The 20,431-nt window shown below is 35.8% G+C and overlaps 1 protein-coding gene across 1 annotated transcript; it reads left to right on the forward strand.

The window, feature by feature from the left end:
- The first annotated feature begins 435 nt into the window (after positions 1-435).
- On the forward strand, positions 436-20,429 carry C5H18orf63 (chromosome 5 C18orf63 homolog). The gene is made up of 13 exons (XM_072413314.1): positions 436-562; positions 653-731; positions 4,902-4,958; positions 6,398-6,509; positions 7,424-7,465; positions 7,703-7,779; positions 8,557-8,666; positions 10,722-10,818; positions 11,841-11,926; positions 14,353-14,536; positions 15,546-16,298; positions 18,504-18,593; positions 19,771-20,429. The coding sequence occupies exons 1-13, from the start codon at positions 462-464 to the stop codon at positions 19,888-19,890; spliced, it is 1,908 nt and encodes a 635-aa protein (XP_072269415.1). The 5' UTR covers positions 436-461; the 3' UTR covers positions 19,891-20,429.
- The last annotated feature ends 2 nt before the right edge of the window (positions 20,430-20,431 follow it).

Consider the following 20,431-nt stretch of genomic DNA (forward strand, 5'->3'; position numbering starts at 1 on the left):
GCTGTGATGTGCAGAACTTACTCTGTTGGTTAAATCTGACAGGATCTGGCTATTCATATTTTGATTTTGATGGGAAATGAATTTTTTTGCTGCTAAGCACCACAGATGATATCCCAATTGGAAAACAATACAATGGAATATGTAAATTATCATAGTATGGGAACAAGAGCTCCACCTCTGCTCCTTCGCTGACCGTGAGATTGGCAGTGCGTTGGCCAGAGAGCGATGCTGTAGAAGGTTGTAATCCATTAATCAATCCTGTTGCTGTTGAGTTTCCACCAATGAATAACATGGGCCTAAGAGAAGCTGTCAGGGTATATTTGTAGGGGCTGATTGGTAAACAAGTGTAGAACTAGCAATGAGTGGGCCAGGGTAAAAATCTCTTTTGTTATGATAAACTAATATGTGGAATTGTTTTATGCAGAGCTATGGATGTACAGTGGCCAGAATCTCTGTTTTTAATGGATTTTCCAGATCTAAGGGAACTCTGTACTGTGAAGATCTACTTGAACCGTGGAACATTAAATCTTTGCATTAGAGATGCACAAATTAAACTCTGCAGGTATGCATTCATTCCATCGAACTTCTTGAGCACACTATACTGACATGATCTTTTTTTTTTGTTAAGCTATAATTTTTTTTTGTATTTCAGACATTTGTTATTTTGTTATGATCAGATTGTCGCTTCACCAAATCCAGAACAGTTTGATGAAATAACAGTCATCATGGCAGTGAGTTTAACATCTTTCATTTTGGTTTTGGATATAAGAGATATTACATAAACTAATAGAGTTTTGTTAAGGAAGAAACAATTCTCTTTTGGCCAGCTGTATTGCAAGGTCTGTTGGACCTTAGATAATTGCAGATTTCTACACACTGCTTATTTTTTTTTTTTGATACTCTTTATATTAATTTTTTTTTGTTAAGTAAGGCTAGGTACACAGGTGCAATAACAAATGATTAACAACCGATCAATGATCATTCACTGATGGCTGAATCATTATTAATGATTATTTTGATCGATTGTATAGTGCACGATTCTGTACATCCTTTAACCATACAATTGTTCAAATATAATACACCAATTATGTACACAAACTAGATAGGATTGTTTGAATGATGCAGGAAGTGAACCAGAGAAAGTGTATCGCAGAACAATCCATGATCACTGAACGACCGTACACACAATAGATAGTGAATGATTGTCCCCCAATCCATTCTGCTAAGATGGTCTTTCGTTTCCAGTGACATTCCTCATTCATCGGCGTTGTTGTTCACTTTTTTTATTACCGATTATCGGACGATCAGTCATTACTCGTTCGTTTAATTATTGCATGTGTGTAGGTAGCCTTAGTCCTGATACCAGCAAATATGCAATTCTAGTTAGAGAAAAGCGATTACTGTACAGATTGTACATTGGCAAATTATGTACGGGGTATTGCTCTTCTATTTCTTAGATAGATGCAGGAATATTGTGATAAAAAAAATAGCCCTTTGAGATAAAAGAAAAAGTGCAGTAAAAACCCACTTGCATTAACAGCAAATTAGATTTTTAGGCTGGGTCTACACTGCGTTTTTAAAAATGCATGGACATGCTCCTACTGTGTTTATATGTGTTTTTATGCACTTTTATTAGTGTTTTAAAGCTTGCCTTTAAACCATTGGAAAAAGTCCATGTCCCATTTCCTGCATTTTCTAGCGTTAACGCGGCGCTTTAATTTTTTAAACATTGCAAGCAACGTTATAGATAACGCTCAGAAACGTGTCTCAGGGAAATGTCCTGGTGTAGATTAGCCAAATGGAATGCATGGGAATTTCCAACATGGGCTTTTAAAGCCTCTGGTTAAATGCTGGGGAAAACATCTGTGTAGACTAAGCCTTAGGGAATTGAACATGCAGCAAAAGTGACCCATTTCCAACTCAAAAAGTAAAATGAAATCAAATTTAAACACTTACATAGTGTGTACATCCTATCAATACATTAGTTTTTATTTACTAGAAATGTGCCTTCAAATGTGCTAGAAAATCTGACCACTCCAGGAGGCCCAATTTCCCTAGTTCTCCCTCCTTGCACTTCATAACTCTTGTGTTTTGTGCTGTCCACATAAAAGATGCTAAAATGAACTAACTATATCAAATGAGCGTATAATCTTATCCTTTCATCCCCAGCAACCTAAACCTTCATTTGACACAGAAAATACTTAATAAACTTAGAAATACTGCCTGCCAGAAAGCAGTTTGCTATTCTGATTTTTTTTGTGTTTAGGTTTCATTGGGCATTTTATTCAAAATTAATGAACAATATAGGTAGTCCCCAAGTTAAGGACATGGGACATACAAACGACTCCTAGATATGAAAAGGGGCTCCCTGCTCGAGGGGCAGTTTGCATGACTTTCGAAAGAAGTCCTTTGGTAAACACGGCTGAGCAACATCTTGTAACTCAAATGACCAAGACAAACTCTGCAGTTGATTCTTTTTGCATATCAAAGCACAGCTTGCTCCAGAAGTTAATGAATGTCTAGGCTCCATAATGTTTTTTTTGCTTTGTTTGTGATTAACTCACAGTGAGGATTTTATACAATAACTGACACCACGCTGCCTAATAATATGTTGAGACAAACATCTGTCTTAATTGCATTTATTAAAATAATGCACCTGTTCCGATTTACATACAAATTCAACTTAAGAACAAACCTTCAGACCCTATCTCTTATGTAACCCAGGGACTACCTGTAGATCCTGCAACATTTTTTTAATATAATTATGTTCTTGGATTCTGCAGCTGATAATCAAAGTGAATATACATTTATGATTTAAACAAATATTCCTACAATCTATGATGTGGAGATTCCCAATTCCTTTGGTAAATCAGCCCATGTGTACCTCAATAAAAGTGAGAGGAACATGTTCTCATGGGAACAGAGATAGCAGTCAAATCTGTATTAATGTTGTTGTTAAATCTAGCAGTTTGTAAGTCAATAACCATAACAAATTTACAGATCAATAGTTCTGCTTTCTCCGATCTGCATATTTGTTCCAGGTTAGTGACACAGCAATGTTTGAAGCCAGAGGCAGGGCAGCAACTATCATTTCAGAAGTAGCAATGGCAACTTGCATATTTTTCCTAGTATAGTTTTCCCTTGGGTAGACAGCAAACATACATTTATTGGGCCTGATTTATTAAAGCTCTCCAAGACTGGAGAAGATACACTTTTATCAGTGAACCTTGGTGATGCTGCAAACCTGTAATGGATTTCTTAAAAATCATTCTGGACAGAATTCATTCCAGGTTTGCTGGTTCGCCCAGGCTCATTGTGTGAACACAGTGCTTTAGTACAGCTATTAAACCATAGATGCATGCACATGCATACAGATTCAAAATAAATTCAGTGCATTTGTATTACTTATGCCTGCTGTCAGTAGTAAGTAAAAGTTGTTACACATATGTTTTTACTGTAATAAAAACGTACAGAACTTGAGAAGTTATTCCCCCAAAAAACAGAGGGAAAAGGACTAGCCGCCAGTTTTGTCTGTGACCTTGTGTAGAGCCAGCCATATTGGTAGAGGCAGAGCCTAACTTCTTCAGGTACTGATATACCCAAACCTCTTGAGATAGGTGGTTGGAATCAGTGATGCCTTTAATTTCACACTGCAGGTATACAGATGGTCTGCATGCTTATAGGCCCTGATTTATTAAAGTTCTTCAAGGCTGGAGAGAATACACTTTCATCAGTGAAGCTGGGTGATCCAGCAAACCTGGAATGGATCTGGTCTAGGATTGAAAACATTTGCTAACAAATAGCTTGACTTTTAGGAAATCCATTACAGGTTTGCTGGATTACCCAGCTTCACTGGTGAAAGTGTATGCTCTCCAGTCTTGGAGAACTTTAATAATTCATGGCCATGGTCACAATCACATTTAAAGAAAAACTGCAGTTCTGTAAAAAAAATTGAGCAATAAAGTCCCACATGCATGCGCAGGAGTTACACGATCCTGGGCCTGGTCCATCAAAATAGCTGAAAATTGGAATTAGCAAGAGAAGAGGATGATGATGCCTGTGACAGAGACAAGTGAGTTTATCTATAAAATTGCAATCAGGCGGGTAAGAATATTTTTTGCACAAGAAACATCACCAGTCTCTTCTTCAATATAGGACCTACCTGATCACAGTTTTTTTTCTTTTTAAAGGTTTAGTTTCACTAGAAGTGATTGCTATTTTTTTTGGAGGAATTCCAGGAAAAGGGTGTGTTTTCTTAGGGTACTGCTTGGACATAAATAATAATAATAATAAATATTGATTTAAATTAAATACAACTTTTAATATTTGTTTTATGAGTTTCCTTTAACCCCCTTGAGCCTCAGAACTTTTCCACACCTGATACCATTTAACTTTTTCTTTCTACCCTTAAATATTTACATAGGGCCTGATTTATTATCTCTCCAAGACGTTTTGCAATAAATGGCTGGATAGAGCTGTGTTACTCCTGCCCTCTATACTTATGGAAAATACAATGTCATCTGATTCTTTTGTATAACTACATTGTATTTACATTACCTCTTACAGCAGGATCATTTCAGCTTTCGGGTTTAGTGCTGTAGATGGCCAAAATCTGAAGGAACTTTTTATACTTTTTATTCCAATGCCATTTTTAAGTAGCACTGGGACAAGTAGCCAATGGGTTTTATTAAAGTTCTCAAAGGTTGGGGAGAATAAGCATTTGCTAACAAACAGTTATTGACTTTTAAGAAATTCATTCCAGGTTTGCTGGATCACCCGAAGAAAGTATATCCTCTCTAGTCTTAGAGAGCTTTAATAAATCAGCCCCAATATTTCAAAACAGCATCTGGGGGTTTGAATGATTAAAGTATTTACTTATTAATTATGTTATTCTGTTTTAGAGATCCTTCTACAAAACTGGAAAAGTTCAAGCTATGACTGAAATATATGCTACTACAGTAAGTAGAGGAAAGTGGGATTCTATACTCTTTCTATCTTCTTTATTAGTATTTAAGAAAACTTGCTGTTTGTTGCCACCCCATAATAAGTTTGAATATTTGTGTTTGTACAAAAGAGATCGGGATTGGGTTGGCAATACCATTTATTATGTATTTATATTTTTAAACATCATACCTATTTAGACTTCCTCAGAGGTACGATTTTGACAGTTTAAGTTGTGATGATGAGAAACTGATAGGGTAGTACGTCCAAACTGGCATCTGGCTGTCACTTTTGGAACATGCATCTTTAGCAGAAGGATTCTTTTTCATATCATTAAGACTTTTTGCAACACTGGATCCGTTATTCTGAGCATCCTCTCCAAACCACCAGAAAACCTTTACCTTCTAACTTTCCTTGATTTGGACCCATATACACCCTTTTGATCCATCTTTGGCTACTTTGTACTCAAAATAATTAGGGATAGTATATACCTGAAAAGGTAAAAGCGTTTTCAAAACTCCAAAATTATCTCTAAGGTTCTACATGGAAGTATCGAACCAATCTAAAGCCACTCTCTTCGATTTTCCACTGTATGCCTTTTCAGTCTAAAAGTACATACAGCTTACTCCTCCATATACCAGCCATCCACACACCATTTTGGATGTACTATCCTATCAGCTTCTCATCATCACAGCTACAAGTGTCACAATCGTACCCCTAGGGAAGCCTAACTGGCGAAATGCGTCGGGCACACACCTTATTGAAACGGTTAATCTCTCATATGCTAGAAGTGAACTGTATAGTTTGAATATCTGAACTCTGTGATACTAAAATAAAGTTCAAGATATATATATATATATATATATATATATATATATATATAAATATATATATGTACATTTCATGTAAATATATATGATGTTTAAAAATATAAATACATAATTAACCTTATTGCCAACCTAATCCCCGTCTCTTTTCTACATATACAAAATACTACAGTAAGTATTTTTCATTGCAAAAACAAATGAAAGCAAACCTTTCACTTCTAAATTGCCTTTACAAATAACTCTTAAAATCCCTAGCTTTTCTTACCTTTATTGTATTTTAGTATTACCATGTATTCATTTATTTTAAATCACAGAGAAATGTGAAAATCTGCTTTGGCATGGATGTGGCGAATCACTCAGAACTCACTGGGCAAAAAACTGAACAATAAAGAAGCAGCCACATATTGATGAGCTCATCTCTGTGCTTGCCCTTTCTGCAAAAAAATTATTACATTCAGGCTGAAATCATTTTCCAAAGCAAACTCTTTTTGTTGCAGTGCTGGCTCGTGTTACCTGTGAGGTTTTCTGTGCTAGTAACTGCAATGGACTGACATCAAGACAGTTATTAATATATGTTTTTCTCTCCTTAAATTGGAAGTCCTGAATAAATATGTATCATTGTTTGCTAGATGGAGAGTCCTAAAAGAGTAACTGCAGCTCAACTTCAAGCTTGTCTCTCCTACACAATCATTCTACGGCTTTCCCCACAATGGAATAAAGCTGGACATCTTCTAATTCAAGGTCACAGTTATTCTCTCAATACAACATCATAAAAGTGCATTTACTATTTGATGTTTTGATTGGCCAAAGAAATGAAAGCATACTAATATATTTCTGTATATTATGTTTAGGAGCTAAAATTGAAATCTTAATTCTGCCTATGAAAGTTTTCCTAAAACAGTGGGGTCCCCATAGTCAGAACTGCTTAGGGAAGCACACATCTGTGTAAAAAGGCTCATCATATCAGCCAAAACTTGTCAAATCATAAATAAAGTCCTTGAATCCACAGACTAAGGATACCTTTATTTCAAAATGAATAAAGTTAGTATATTTTGCAAACAAAAACCTTAATGTTTCCCCTAACCATTTTTTTTAATGCACACTGCCTGCGCTGCATGTGTTTCATAGCGGGCACATTTGTAAGTGTTGGAATGATGACTGGTAACTCCTGTGTGTATGCCTAGGAATTACATCATCATTAGCCACTCAATGGCTTGAAAGCATCATTAGGAACAGACATACCAACAAAGGAAAATTTTGATCTGTCAGAGTATTTCTATTATTAATATTATTATTATTATTAATCAGCCACCATCCCATAAGACAGTACAGTCCCATATTCTCTCTTAGTCTTTTGATTTCTGATTGCTTTTCAAATGTCATTATGAACAGTGGTGTACACATTACAGGGGGCCCTACAGAATTTGGGACACATTAAAAAGGGGAATTGGACAGTTGATGTTATTTAGAGGCACTGAAAAGCTTCTGCAGCTGATTGCTGCAACATAGTATGGTCGGCATTAGAATGTTGGGGTTAGAGGTCTCAAGAAGGTAATAGGATTACTTGTAAATTATGTTTTGTATGTTATGGGAGTTCAGTATATATATTCAGTATATCAACTTTTATTTGTTGCATTGTTTTGTATATTTTATAGGGGCTGATTTTTTATCAAAATCAGGAAAGCAGGATGCAGTTGGTAAGTCACCTGCTACAAAATAATTTACATAGCCTTGACAACATTATCAAGGATTTTTCCCCTATGAATATAAGTATGCATTTGCCATTTACCCAAAAAATCAAAATTATTACAAAGGCCTTGTGGTCAAGTGATGAAAACAAAAACTTCCCCACAAACTTAAGAAACTTTATCATAGTGGCCATTTTTGAATGTTACATAGGTAAAAATATATTATATTGCTTTTATTTTATGTAGACATGCGCATCATTGTATCAGATGCCCAGATTTGCATTTGTCTACAGGTTCAAAAAATTCAGCTACCACCATCTGAGGTATAGTATTTCTGAATCTTTTTTTTTCACTGTTTGCATTTTTGTGTTAATGGATAGAAGTATACCATTTTTGCACGTGCATTAAGCTACTTTCTCAAAGGTCTACTGACACTTTGCACCATTGTATTATGTGGTGGAATGTGTAGTCAATTGAAAGCTAAAGCTATGAAAGATAATAGGCTTGCTATCAATTGACCAGTTTGCAGTGTTTGCGAATTAACCTCTCAGAATGACTGGTAACCTCGTCACTGATACTGATCCTAAAACCATGAATCCCTCAGTTAGAGGAGGATATAGTGGTGTATTAGTTTCCATCTTTGTGCATCTATATAATCTAAGCTGGTTAAAAGATGAAATTTATTACTTTTATGGTTTTTAACTAGAGGAACTCCAATGAAAGTGCCCACATACTAACCCTGGGGCAGAAAAGCAGCTTGTCTAGCTTTTTTGCCATCTTTTAAAGTAAGACCCATGTCACACTAGTGATACTTTTACTGAAACAACAAAACACCACTGGCAGAATCTTCCACTCATAACACGTACCAGCTTCTCACTGGATGAACCAGCAAGGTGTTTCTCCATTACAATTCCTGTATTTGCATGTAATATTCCGCGGTATTTCAGCCAGTGAAAATGTGACACTGTAACAGAATCAGAAACATTGGAGAAAAGTTTGAGACCTTCCACCTATATAAATATTAATTCCCAATTATATTTTGATTTTAATTATATTTCAAAAGGCGACCACTAAGCTTATATTATTTTCATTTTTTCCAGCTGTCTGATTTCGGTATTTCAGTTGGTACTTTGCAGAGATTTTTCAATGATCCACACTTTGTTATTCAAAGGCACTTCATTGCAAACAACTGGTGCTACATCCTACCTAGGTAAGACTTCCTTCAGATACAGAAATTATGTTTCCCAACATGTTTATTATAAGAATTCAATAGGAAATTTGGCCTGATTAATAAAGCAATCCAAGACTGGAGAAGATACACTTTCATCAGTGAACCTCGGTGATCCAGCAAACCTCAAATGGATCTGGTCCAGGATTCAAAACATTTGCTAACAAATAGCAAATTGCTTTAAAGAAATCTGTTTCAGGTTTGCTGGATCACCAAGGTTCACTGATGAAATTGTATTCTCCAGCCTTGGAGAGTTTTAATAAATCAGGCTCATTATATCAATTAGAACACACAAAAAGTAAAACAATCCTCAGTTATAGGTAAAGTTGCAAAGGAACAGTAACATTAATTCAATTTCCAAATATCTAAAAAGATATTCAATAGGTTTAATCTTATAAAAAAGAAGTAAAGAGAGAAGAAGGACTAGAGAAATAATAGTACATCCCAAGAGCTCACAGAAGCATAGAAAGGTCTCCGGGTATTAATCCATTTGGAGTGAGTCTGCCGAGACACCAACCAAATAAAGTGCAAATTTATGGAATGTCATCCACTCATATCAGTTCTGTGGTGTAGCCTTCTCTATCCATCTATAAACAGAGGTAAGAAAATTAATCTGCTGATCCTACTAAATCATCACTGATCCTATTAAACCAGTGGGCAACTGAAAAAATCCCTGACTTACTTCAAAATGCAGGGATGCATGCTCTTGCAGCATTTACCAAGTGGATCAGGACTGATTTGTGGTACCCTTTGCAGCTGAAATCTTGGTGATACAGCAGGAAGAACCCCGGTTCAAAAGGAATAGGTATATCTATAAAGGTTTGGACAATGCAAAAAACTTTCTCCCAATAAAGCCAGACCCACAGACACTCCCTAACTTGGTATTGATGTCTCTTTATTTAAAATACACTCTATGTGGTATACAAATCATGGAAAAGTTTAAAAAGTTTATTGATTAAAGATCCACTGGCTAATATTCAACCTAAATTGAGCGAATCATCACCCAACCAAAGCAGGAATGCTTGTTTGTGGCTCCAGATCTTTCCACACCTGTTGGCACAACTCCAGCTAGGAGCAGTAAAACAGGAAATAGCCAAAACCATGTGTTAAGGCGATCTCCTATTGATCCTAGATCAATTTTTCCCTCTTTTTAATAGCTTCTGTTTACAGCTCTGGAAGAGTGTAACACACACAACTTAATGGCCCTGATTTTTAAAAGCTCTCCTAGCCTGAGAGAATATACTTTCATCAGTGAAGCTGGGTGGTCCAGCAAACCCGGAATGAATCTGGTCCAAGATGCAAAACATTTGCTAGCAAATAGCAAATAATTTTTAAAAGTCTATTCCATGTTTTCTGGACCACCCAGCTTCACTTCTGAAAGTGTTTTCATAAATCAGGGCCAATGCATGGTTAGATCACTCTCAAAACCTTATTGTTTGCACACAGTTTATATAACAGTTCAAAGACATGATCAGTGCATGGATCACACTACAGACAAATAGCAGACATGACAAATGTCCTTGTGGTTCCCTTAGAACAATATATTTTTGTCAAGGTAACAGATAAATGGCCGTAGGGAGGAAAGGAAGAGTTTCAAGGCAAAAAGGGGTAAGCAGACATTAGTTTACTAATAAGAAGAGTACAACTAGTTTCGACATTCAATCATCTACAAAACATAACAAAAGCACAAAAATAAATAAGACTCAACAAAATTCCTCCTTACACCAAGTCAACAGATTTCATTCAGCAGGAGCTACCTACTTATAAAAATGTGATTTTCTTGAGCGCCAGTTTACAACAGCTACATACTGGGATACAATAAATAAGATAGTAGTACTGTAAGGCACTATAGGCATTGAACTGATGTGGGCAAATGTGATGAAATTGTATTTTCCCTTTTGAATGTTTAGAAAATATAAAAGTTGACCAAATGGAGTTAATTCTCATAAATAAACATTATGCTGTTCTTTGCTATGTAATAAAACATTATTATTGTATTGCCTGCAGATTTATATGTTATGTTTTGTTTTGTCACAGTATGAAAATGGGTCAGATTGTAAGCATTGGTCATACCATCTCATCAGAGACTCCCTTTAAATCCTACAAAGATTTTCAGAATTATTGGAACATGCTGGTAACAAACACTTCTCTCTTCTCTCTACAGTTTGGCATAAAATACAACTTCTTATTACCCATTTATTGATAGTATCCTACCTTTCAAAGTAATGCCATTTGTGCAAAAAAAAAAACACATTTCCTCCTGTTTTACTGTACATGCCTGATGGTTACAGCCATTATACATGTTAGGTGGGATACTGTTTAAATGGAGATCTGTACACAAAAAAACATTTTGTTACTTACCATCACTTCATTTGCTTGGGAGAATCCCAATAGTTTGTATACCTAGATGCATATCCTGCTCTCTCTTTACATAGTCAGTTGAACCATTTTAAGAAAAGTATTTGTAAAAAGGATTCTTTTCCTAGAAGTAATAATGGTGTGGCAAATCCATTGGAGGAAATAAGTAATTTTAACTCTAATGCCACTTACCTGCTATTCTCCCCTATTTATTGCCAAAAAAAATTGCATTTCTTTATCTTTCAGCATTATTATAGAAGCCAAGCTATACACATAGGGGAACATATCAACCTATTCAACACCATGAAGTAATTGTTAATGTTTTCCTCTTTTGGAGGACAGTGGTACAGTAAACAGTCATACACTTCTGAAAAGTCTGGATTAGTAGATGAACCACAAAAAATGTAATTTTCAAAATCCATGTACATCCTCTCTCAAATGGGGAACGGAAGGAAGAAAGAAGGAAGAGCAGTTCATACTTTTTATCTGCCCATTTGATGGTATAGTGTTGTAACCTGCACCTTCCATTAAACAGGTACAATGAGGGGGTGGAACTTGGCTGGGATGGGACTCCAGCATTGACATTGAAATATGTGACGCTGTTTTTTTTCTGGGTCATTCGTTTTCACAGGTGTATAGGGTAAAAATGTAAAGTAGTTTTTGAGTTAATTAGGTCATGTATGTGTGTGCGCATGTGGGGAAGCCTGCAGCTGTAGTCTAAATTTTATTATACAAAATCTGAGTCATAAATCAATGCAATATAAAAAATAAAATATAGGATTGTGATTTGTTTTTCAGTATGGCTATGAGCTTCCCAGTATGGCTGAAGATACGGTAATATATTGCAATGTGTACTTCAAGCTGATTGGAGAGAAGCTATTTACGTATCCTTTATAAGCATTATGTGCTGTATAAAATATGAAGAGCAATATAAAAAAATAAAAAATAGAAATCGCTGTTTAGGCATTTTTTCCAACTTTTTGTATAAAGGCATTCCACACCGATCCCTACAGACGTTTCATTTTATCAATAGTCTTTTTATTTAAACTTTATTAGAATGAAGCATGAAATGGAACCAATTATACTGATTTTAGTTATAATGCCAAATGACTTAGCAGTGGTGGAGGGTTCATGTTTTTTTAAGTAAACAGATTTTGAATTTAGGAATGCAAATCAACCAATAAGGTTGATTTATTGTAATAATAAAGAATTTTAACCTTACCAACACATCAAAACTTATCAAAACACTGTCCAAGGACAGGTATATTACATCCACAATGTTTTACAGATCTATTGGTAAAAGAACAGTTTACCTAAGTAGAGTAGATTTAATGTTACATATGTTCTTCATGTTATGTGCATGCATGAACTCCTGAACTCCTTCATGTTGCAGTCAATCTCTGATGCCTGATCAGTACCTTTTATTTGTGTGCAGAATGTTGTATGTAGACATTTTCACACAGATCAAGATCCCTGCTTCTGCCATTAACCTTGTTACATGCTACACATTTAAACTGGTTGAAAAAATAATTGCTGTATATTTAAAAAAGCACTCACAATGCATTGTGACATACAGAGGAGTTTATTCATGCAGATCTGTGGAATAGCTGATAGAACAATTTTAAAACAATTAGCAATACCTGGAACCTTGTAGATTGCTTTTTAAGAAATTGTTGGTTTATCCAACTAGATGTACATTCATTAGTTGATGTATCCTGTTTATCTGTCAGCTCCTGTCCCCACTGATGATCAGGAACCAATGTGTCCAGTAATCACAATAACAGGTATAGCATTCATGGGAGAGGGTAAAGGAATTACCTTGTAGGTTATCATATACAACCAACCCCCTTATATTGTATATGACACAATAGAAGATAGCTGGTTGCATAAACTGAAATAAACTGATATGTACAGTGTAAGTAGTTGAAGAGTGGGAATTAGATTCAAACTAATATAAGACTAAGATAAAGAAAACAGAAATATGACTTCAGAATAGAAAACTAACCCCAGAAAGCACCATGAGTAGTTGATGCATTAGAATTTACACAAACATCCAACAGAGGTAGTGAGTCACTTGACTGGCACAAAATAGAAATTTGCCAAAAAATAAAAGTTAAACTGTGCATTGTCATTAATGATTGCCATTGAATAAGCGAAAATCTTGACACTTATATACTTACAAGTGCCTTTTCATAGGGTATTATAACAGTGTATCCACTCCCAGGAACCAGACACCTGCGCCTGCCATGTTTTTATGTGACTGGTCCCCTCACCACCCTTTTGTAGTTCACTTTTTTGTGGGCCTTTTGGTTTGTGAAATTGTGATCACATAAGCCCATTCTCTCTTTAATGCCACATGGTCGCTTCTTCTATTTTCCATGTGCGATGCAGCAATTTATGAATGGAAAAGTATTCAGTATTCATACCTATAAATATTAAAGTGAAACTATAGTTCTGCAAAAAAAAAAAAAAAAAATGGCCTTCTTGCAGGTTCAATATTGCAGAAAAAAGGCAATGTCCCTTCTGCAGTACATTGTGGTTACCTGCCTAATTGCTGTCTTCTTTTATTAAAATGCTCAGCTGTGCATGCAGCGATTCCAAGAGCCCACCGGGTATCCCAGCATCACCCAGGGCTGCTAAAACTGAATGAACTTCTGCACACAGGTACATATGCTCCTCAAAGTTACATCACCCCAGCCAGTTAAGATGACCAAAGATCAAAACGAGGAAGAGTAGAAAAAGTAGATGGCAGCACCCCAATAGAACAGGGACAGGTGAGTATATTAAAGAAATGTGATCAATCAGATAAGGGTATTTTATTGCAGAAGGGACATCACCTGTTCTGCAATCCAAGGGTGAGGTTTTAATTCTGCTTTAAATGGATAATAATGCAGGGGAAAAAATGCTCTCAATACCTATTACCCAGTGTATAATAGGATTTGATGCTCATTTTAGATCCCTACTTAGACAAAAAGGTTAAATTAAAAAAAATGGGCAAATGTGATGGACTTCTTCTGTCATCTCTGTCTTTCCCTGCCATTACTCATATATATGTGTTTATTTTAGTATTAGTAAGTAAAATTATATGTGTTCTAGTTAATTTAAGTTTCTTTAAGGGGTTTTGTTCATGCAGTTAGTTTTTTCTGCAATGTATAGTAAACCTATTGTATTGCCCTCATTTTACTCTTCTATAAATGCTTCCTACATTGAAATGAACAACCTTTGTTGTTAAAAGGAACAACACAAAGGCTTTGCCTTCAGTTTTGTGCACCATGTAGCATGTATTTTAAATCTTAACTTTAATACTCAGGTATCCCTCTATTTGCTTAAGAAGTCAGCCCATCCAGTTTTTCCCACGAGTAGATACGGAAGGAATTGTAAAGGCTTTCATCTGTGACCTCAAGTCTAAAATGTCTCATCTTTGTGGTTTTCCTGTAAATGTAAATGGGAATCCCGTTTACACAGTTAAGGAATTAACAAGACCTCTATCACAGGTAGCATGCCAGCAACCGTATATTTACTAAACAGCCACTAGAGGGTGCTTAGGGAATACAGAAAGGGACTTTTAGTTGGTAATATGGAAAGAATGTAATGTCACTAGCCATTGTATTAGGTACACATGCTTATTTAACCAAACAGGAAACCATGAGGCTGAAATTTATTACAAATACATTTACTTAACAACAACAAATAAAGCAAACAGACATCAGAGGGGATTATTTGATCTGAACCAATCAAAAGAATAGGAAAAATACATGATTATATGATTTTTATGACTTTGATTCTAAAACAAGATCATTGGTGCCAGACATTTCTCTAGAGTTTCAGGAGTGATGCAACAAAACAGAACTACTCCACAAAGATACACTTAATAAAGTTAAAAACATCTTTCTATCACAATGGTTGGAATAACATCTTTTACAACAGTGGTGGCATTAAAGTTTAACAAATCTGCATGTATTTTTTTGAGCTCTCAGCATGGTCCCTGGTCCATAAAGAATTCATTTTGTGATGAATTCAGCTCACTACAGTGGATGTGATACCTATTTGTACATAAATGTACCTTTAAAAAGTGGTCAATCAATACGTGCTTTAATGCTTTGTGTCTGTGTCACAGCTCAGATGATTTTTTAAAATAAGTTTATAAGCACAACTGAAGAGAAGATCAGGTCAGACTATTTTTTTCTTCGTTGTTCTGCGCGAAGTTTAGCCCTTACCTTTGTTTACTCTGGGATCACCCAACATACATGCCCAGAACTAAATTCTGTAAATTATCTTAAGTTTAGTAACATTTGTGGAAAGGTTTTTAACTGATACCTGAAATTGTGTAGAGTGGGATCTAGAGACCACTGACAGCGTTTAGAACTCTCGCACAGGAAAAAGGGATGTGAAAGAATCCCATAAGTTAAACAACTAAAACTCTCAGCAGCTAGTATACAAAAATAGAATATAGAAATATTTAACATAAATGAATGATCAGTTTTACCTATTTTATTTTTCCAGGGCAAAACAAGCCTGGTTAACCTAATAGCTAAACTGCCCTCAGAATCACCTTCACTATTTTCAAGGTACAATGCAGGAACAAGCCAGAAGATGGGGCCTTTGATGCAAACAACAGAGGAACATGTATTAGAGAGAAAGGCAAAAACCACTTCAGCAACATTACAAATGAAACCTTTCACATCGCCTCCTCAACCATTTCAGATTCTCTGCTCTTCTGTGAGACATGAGGGCACTGCACAAAGATATGTGCCAGTGTTCCATAAAAAAAATGTTGGAGTAAATTCAGGTCAAGATAAAAGCATGTTCCGTTCTTGTATTACTCATTCTTTCAAAGAGCATAACTCCACATCTGTGACAGCCAACTCTATGATGTTCCTATCTAAGCCTACCCAACCTTCAATGAGTCAGATTATAGAAGCTAAAGAAAATCTATCTGTGAACAAAATGGCAAATCAGCCCATGATTATGAAAAATAATAAAGACAAAATAGGCAGCATTATGAATGCTACACAGCATCCAAATTCATTTGCCATTGGAGAACAATGGTTATGTTCTGCTTCTTGTCAAATGCAAGTGAGGCCCAGAGCTGTCCCTAATCCATGTGGAACTAAACTATTGCAGTCAACCACAAGTGAAAGCTGTAAAACAAAATGTGTCAAGCAAGTACCAACTGACATTTCCCATAAAAATCAAAATGCTGAAAATGTGAACCCCACTAGTACTGAATGCCTAAAAAGAGAAATCAAGATAAAGGTAAGACTTAGAAATTTTCCTAAAGCACCAAGCAAAACAATTATTTGCATAGAGTAGGAATATTATCGAAACAGTTGTCTTTTTTTGCTTTGTCTCATTTAGAATATTTTCTCATACTTGCTGGAAAAAATATTTGTAATCTCTACCTCCTATTCCAGTGACAACTGTAAATGTAACTGTAAAATTTGTATTGTCTTTTTGTCCCTTGTGTGCACAATGATACCTAACATAAATGCAATTGTCATTTACACATGCATTGGTGTCATGCAAAGGTCTAAAGTGACCATGTCATTAGGATCACAAACTCGATCTAAACCTAGCCTATAAAGTATCAGCATGTATACCTACCTTATAAGTGGTAACACTCCACCACATTCTTATCACTATAAAATGCACAGGTGGTCAGGAGAAAGCACAGTGTATAGTGAAGGAACAGGTAGTTGAGACCTGTGTTTGATACCTGAAGCCACTATTATTCATTAGTGCAGTGCAGTTTTAACATATAGGCACTGGAAAGGTAAATATATATGCTTTTTTTTGCCAAGGTGTCTTTAGATCAATTTTTTTATCTTTATCTTTGCACAAAAGAAAAGTTGATCACCCACAATATTGTAAGTTCCTTTTTTTCCACACATACACATAATATTTTCTTACTTAGTTATGTTAAATATTGTTCTGATTCCGCCTTCCCGAATATAGGTATGAGGGGGTGCCGAGAATTCCTGGCTTTGCCCCCTTCCAGATGAAATAGAGAAATGAGTGTGGGGGGATATGACAGCCTAATCTCTCAGTATGTAACTGTGCAAATTTCAGGTCTTTTGCGATTCTTAAAACTGTTTTTTCTTTTAATGATAAGCTGTGATGGCAGAGGCACGAGCAAGTTTCATGTCGTTGGAGTTACGGGCTGTCATATAGTTTTTGTTTCTCCAGGGAAAGTCAGAAAAGGACACTGAGATGTCACAAACACTGGGGGAGAAGTGTCCTTCCTACAGCACTGTCAAAACCTGGATATCTTGTTTCAAGACTGGGCATTTCACCGTTGAAGATGAGCTCTGCAGTGGGCACCCCCCAACCTCAATTGACCTGGCAACCTGAGATGCTGTCCATGAGCTGATTATTCAGGACCAGCGAATATCCGCAAAAAAGATAGCTCAGATACTTGACATCTCACAGGAGCGTGTTGGGTTTGTTATCACCACTATCCTAGACATGCGCAAGCTTTCAGCAAAGTGGGTGCCGAAATGTTTGAACAGTGATCAGAAGAAGGAACAAGTTGAAGCATCCAAAGCTGTTCTGGCCCATTTTGGCTAGGTTAGTGACTGGGGATGAAACCTGGCTCCACATCGATGATCCCTGCAGCCGAAGAAGTTCCGAAATCAGAAATCGGCCAAAAAAGTCATGACATTTTCTGGGACAAAGACGGTATTCTGTTGGTGGACTACCTACCTCAGGGCTCTGGTATCACCAGACAGTATTATGCTAACCTCCTGGACCAGCTGAAGGAGTAAATTAAGACGAAACACGTGGAAAGTGGACTAAAGGCATCCTTTTTTGCAGGACAATGCACCTGCACACGCGTCCAACGTTGTGGCTGCCAAATTGAACACCCTTGGTTTCTAATTGGTCCACCATCCCCCCTACTCACCTGACCTGGCCCCTTCGGACTTTTATCTGTTTCCAAATTTGAAGAAACACCTAAAGGGGCAACAATTTGAGGTCATTTCAGATGTCAAAGATGCTGCTGAGAGCGAATGGTTCAGAAAAGCTACAACTACACTGTACCAAGTGCATCAGTCTCAGGGGGGAATATGTTGAATATATGTGTTATTTCATAACTCTTCTTTCTGGGCAAAGCCAGGAACTTCTCAGCACCCTCTTGTAATCTTCATTGTGTATTGATAATAAAAACAAAAAAGCTTTTAATCACAATAGGATTGAAGTATGTCCATATCGGTTCTGATGTAGTCATTCGTCAGTTTATTTAATGGTAACCATGGAAGTTCCCTAGGAACAGATGTATGGATGTGCACACTGCTGTTCATGACTGGGTGTGACATCAGTTTGTGCTTTTCTACTCTGCAAGACTCCTGTAGTCATATAAACCTGCTATGAAGCTAATATATTTACACTTTTAGTCTATATTCTTCAATTCTAAAATCTGTATGTTGTAGTATTTTTATCTAAAATGTATTTTTTTGAACACAGGGAAAATCTTTTGACTTTACTCCTAAAATGTGCAGATCTAAGGAAAGTATTTCAGAGGTTGATGTATTAAAGCATGCACAAAATAATGAGGTAAGAGCCAAGGAAATAGGGCAGGGGTCAGCAACCTTTTGAGTCGAAAGAGCCAAAAATTACAATTTACAAAATTTCAAAGTTTTTAAAGAGCCGCAAAATTTTTTCTTGCCAACAATAAATAGTACTCGCATAAATAAAGTTTTTTGATAAAAAAAACTAATCTATTTATTCATAAGAAAAAATATCTATTTATTCATATATAAGTAGTGTTTTTCACAACAAATTAGATATAAATTAAATATATATATGGCATTATTAGATAATTACCTATTATTTAAGTAAAAAATTAAAACAAGTAAACATTTACTTACAACACTAACTCGTAAATATAGATACCTTTAGGCACCGATTCTATGTCTCAGCCTGGCTTTTTCAGCTTTTTCAAGACGACCCCCAGCTTTTTCAGTTAAAATATAGAGTTTGTCGCACTTAAAAAAAAAAACAGTAACAAAGAAAATTTTTACTTTAAATAATAGAATTGTCTACCCTTCTATGCAAAGTAGTCACACAGCGCCACCTAGTGGCTGTTTTTTACATCACAATATTCTATAACACGCCTAGAAATCTATACCGCATGGCTCACAGCGTTCCCGAAGCTCTCTGATGGCTGACTCTGGCTAACCCGAGCTCGGATCTTCTCCCCGTTCAGGGGATTGGTAAGTACCCGGCGTATAAGACGACCCCCGACTTTGACACAGATTTTTTGGGGTTAAAAAGTCGTCTTATACGCCGGAAAATACGGTATATATAAAATGCCACACTTTTTTAAAAAGGTTTTTTTTCTTATATTTTCAGTAATTTTTCTAGTTGATGACTTCCCCAATTTTTTGTTCTGTCATTTCATATCAGCCACTTAATGACTCTTTTGTAGGAGGCATTTCAAATATATATTCCTTTTTTTGTAATATTTTGGTATTTGCCACTGTTGTTTTTTCCTAGTTTGCTGCATATATGTTGTATACATTTTCTGTAGAAGTAAAAGTGTATTGTAGCCAATGGCTTTTCCATATGTGCAAGAAATAATTGCTTATGACTTAATCATGTTAAATACAACTTCAATCTTCTTTCATGTTGGTGTCACAGTGCTCAATTTTATTTATATGTAGCCTTATCTTTTCAGTGTTTATTATAAAAAAATATTATGTCTTATGTATTTGTACTTTTTGTCTTACAGTTGCACAAACTGCATAATGCCACTCTCCATAACTGGCTCAAACAGCATGGGATTTCTACCAAAGCCAGGAACAAAAAAGAACAACTTGTGGCAAAAATAGTGCAATTCCTTCAGGAATAATAGTTTGTATTTTGTTTTGATGTTATTTTAGTGAATATTATATCTTACAGTTACTGCCAACATTTAAAAGGATAAAATATGCATGTTTTTTAGGTTCTAGCATTGAAACATCTAACTTTATTTTAGTGTATTGTGTTTATAGGATAATTGTACATTTTCCAAATTTTCAGTTTGCCCCAATGAACACAATAAGCATACATTGTATAGACATCATATACAGACTGAACATTGTCCTGTTGCCAGCTAGTAGCAAGACCGGGTTTCTGCATAGGCCATGTCGGCTTTGACCTATGGTTGACGTTTAACTTGAGTTTAAGTAAAAGTTTCTTTGTTACTTGATCATTGAGAGTGAATGGGTTCATTTTTATTCTACTGAGATTATCCTGCTTATTACATCTGTACAGTGATAGACATGCACACTTTTATGTTTATTCATTTTCACATTTGTAATTTATTTATGCATTCTTCAAAACTTGAGTTTAGTTTGACAGCCTTTCATGATGTAGGTCTACTTCTAGATTTTACAAATAAATATGCTTGG

The sequence above is a fragment of the Pyxicephalus adspersus genome, chromosome 5 (assembly GCF_032062135.1).
Source record: "Pyxicephalus adspersus chromosome 5, UCB_Pads_2.0, whole genome shotgun sequence".
Classification (NCBI taxonomy): Eukaryota; Metazoa; Chordata; class Amphibia; order Anura; family Pyxicephalidae; genus Pyxicephalus; species Pyxicephalus adspersus.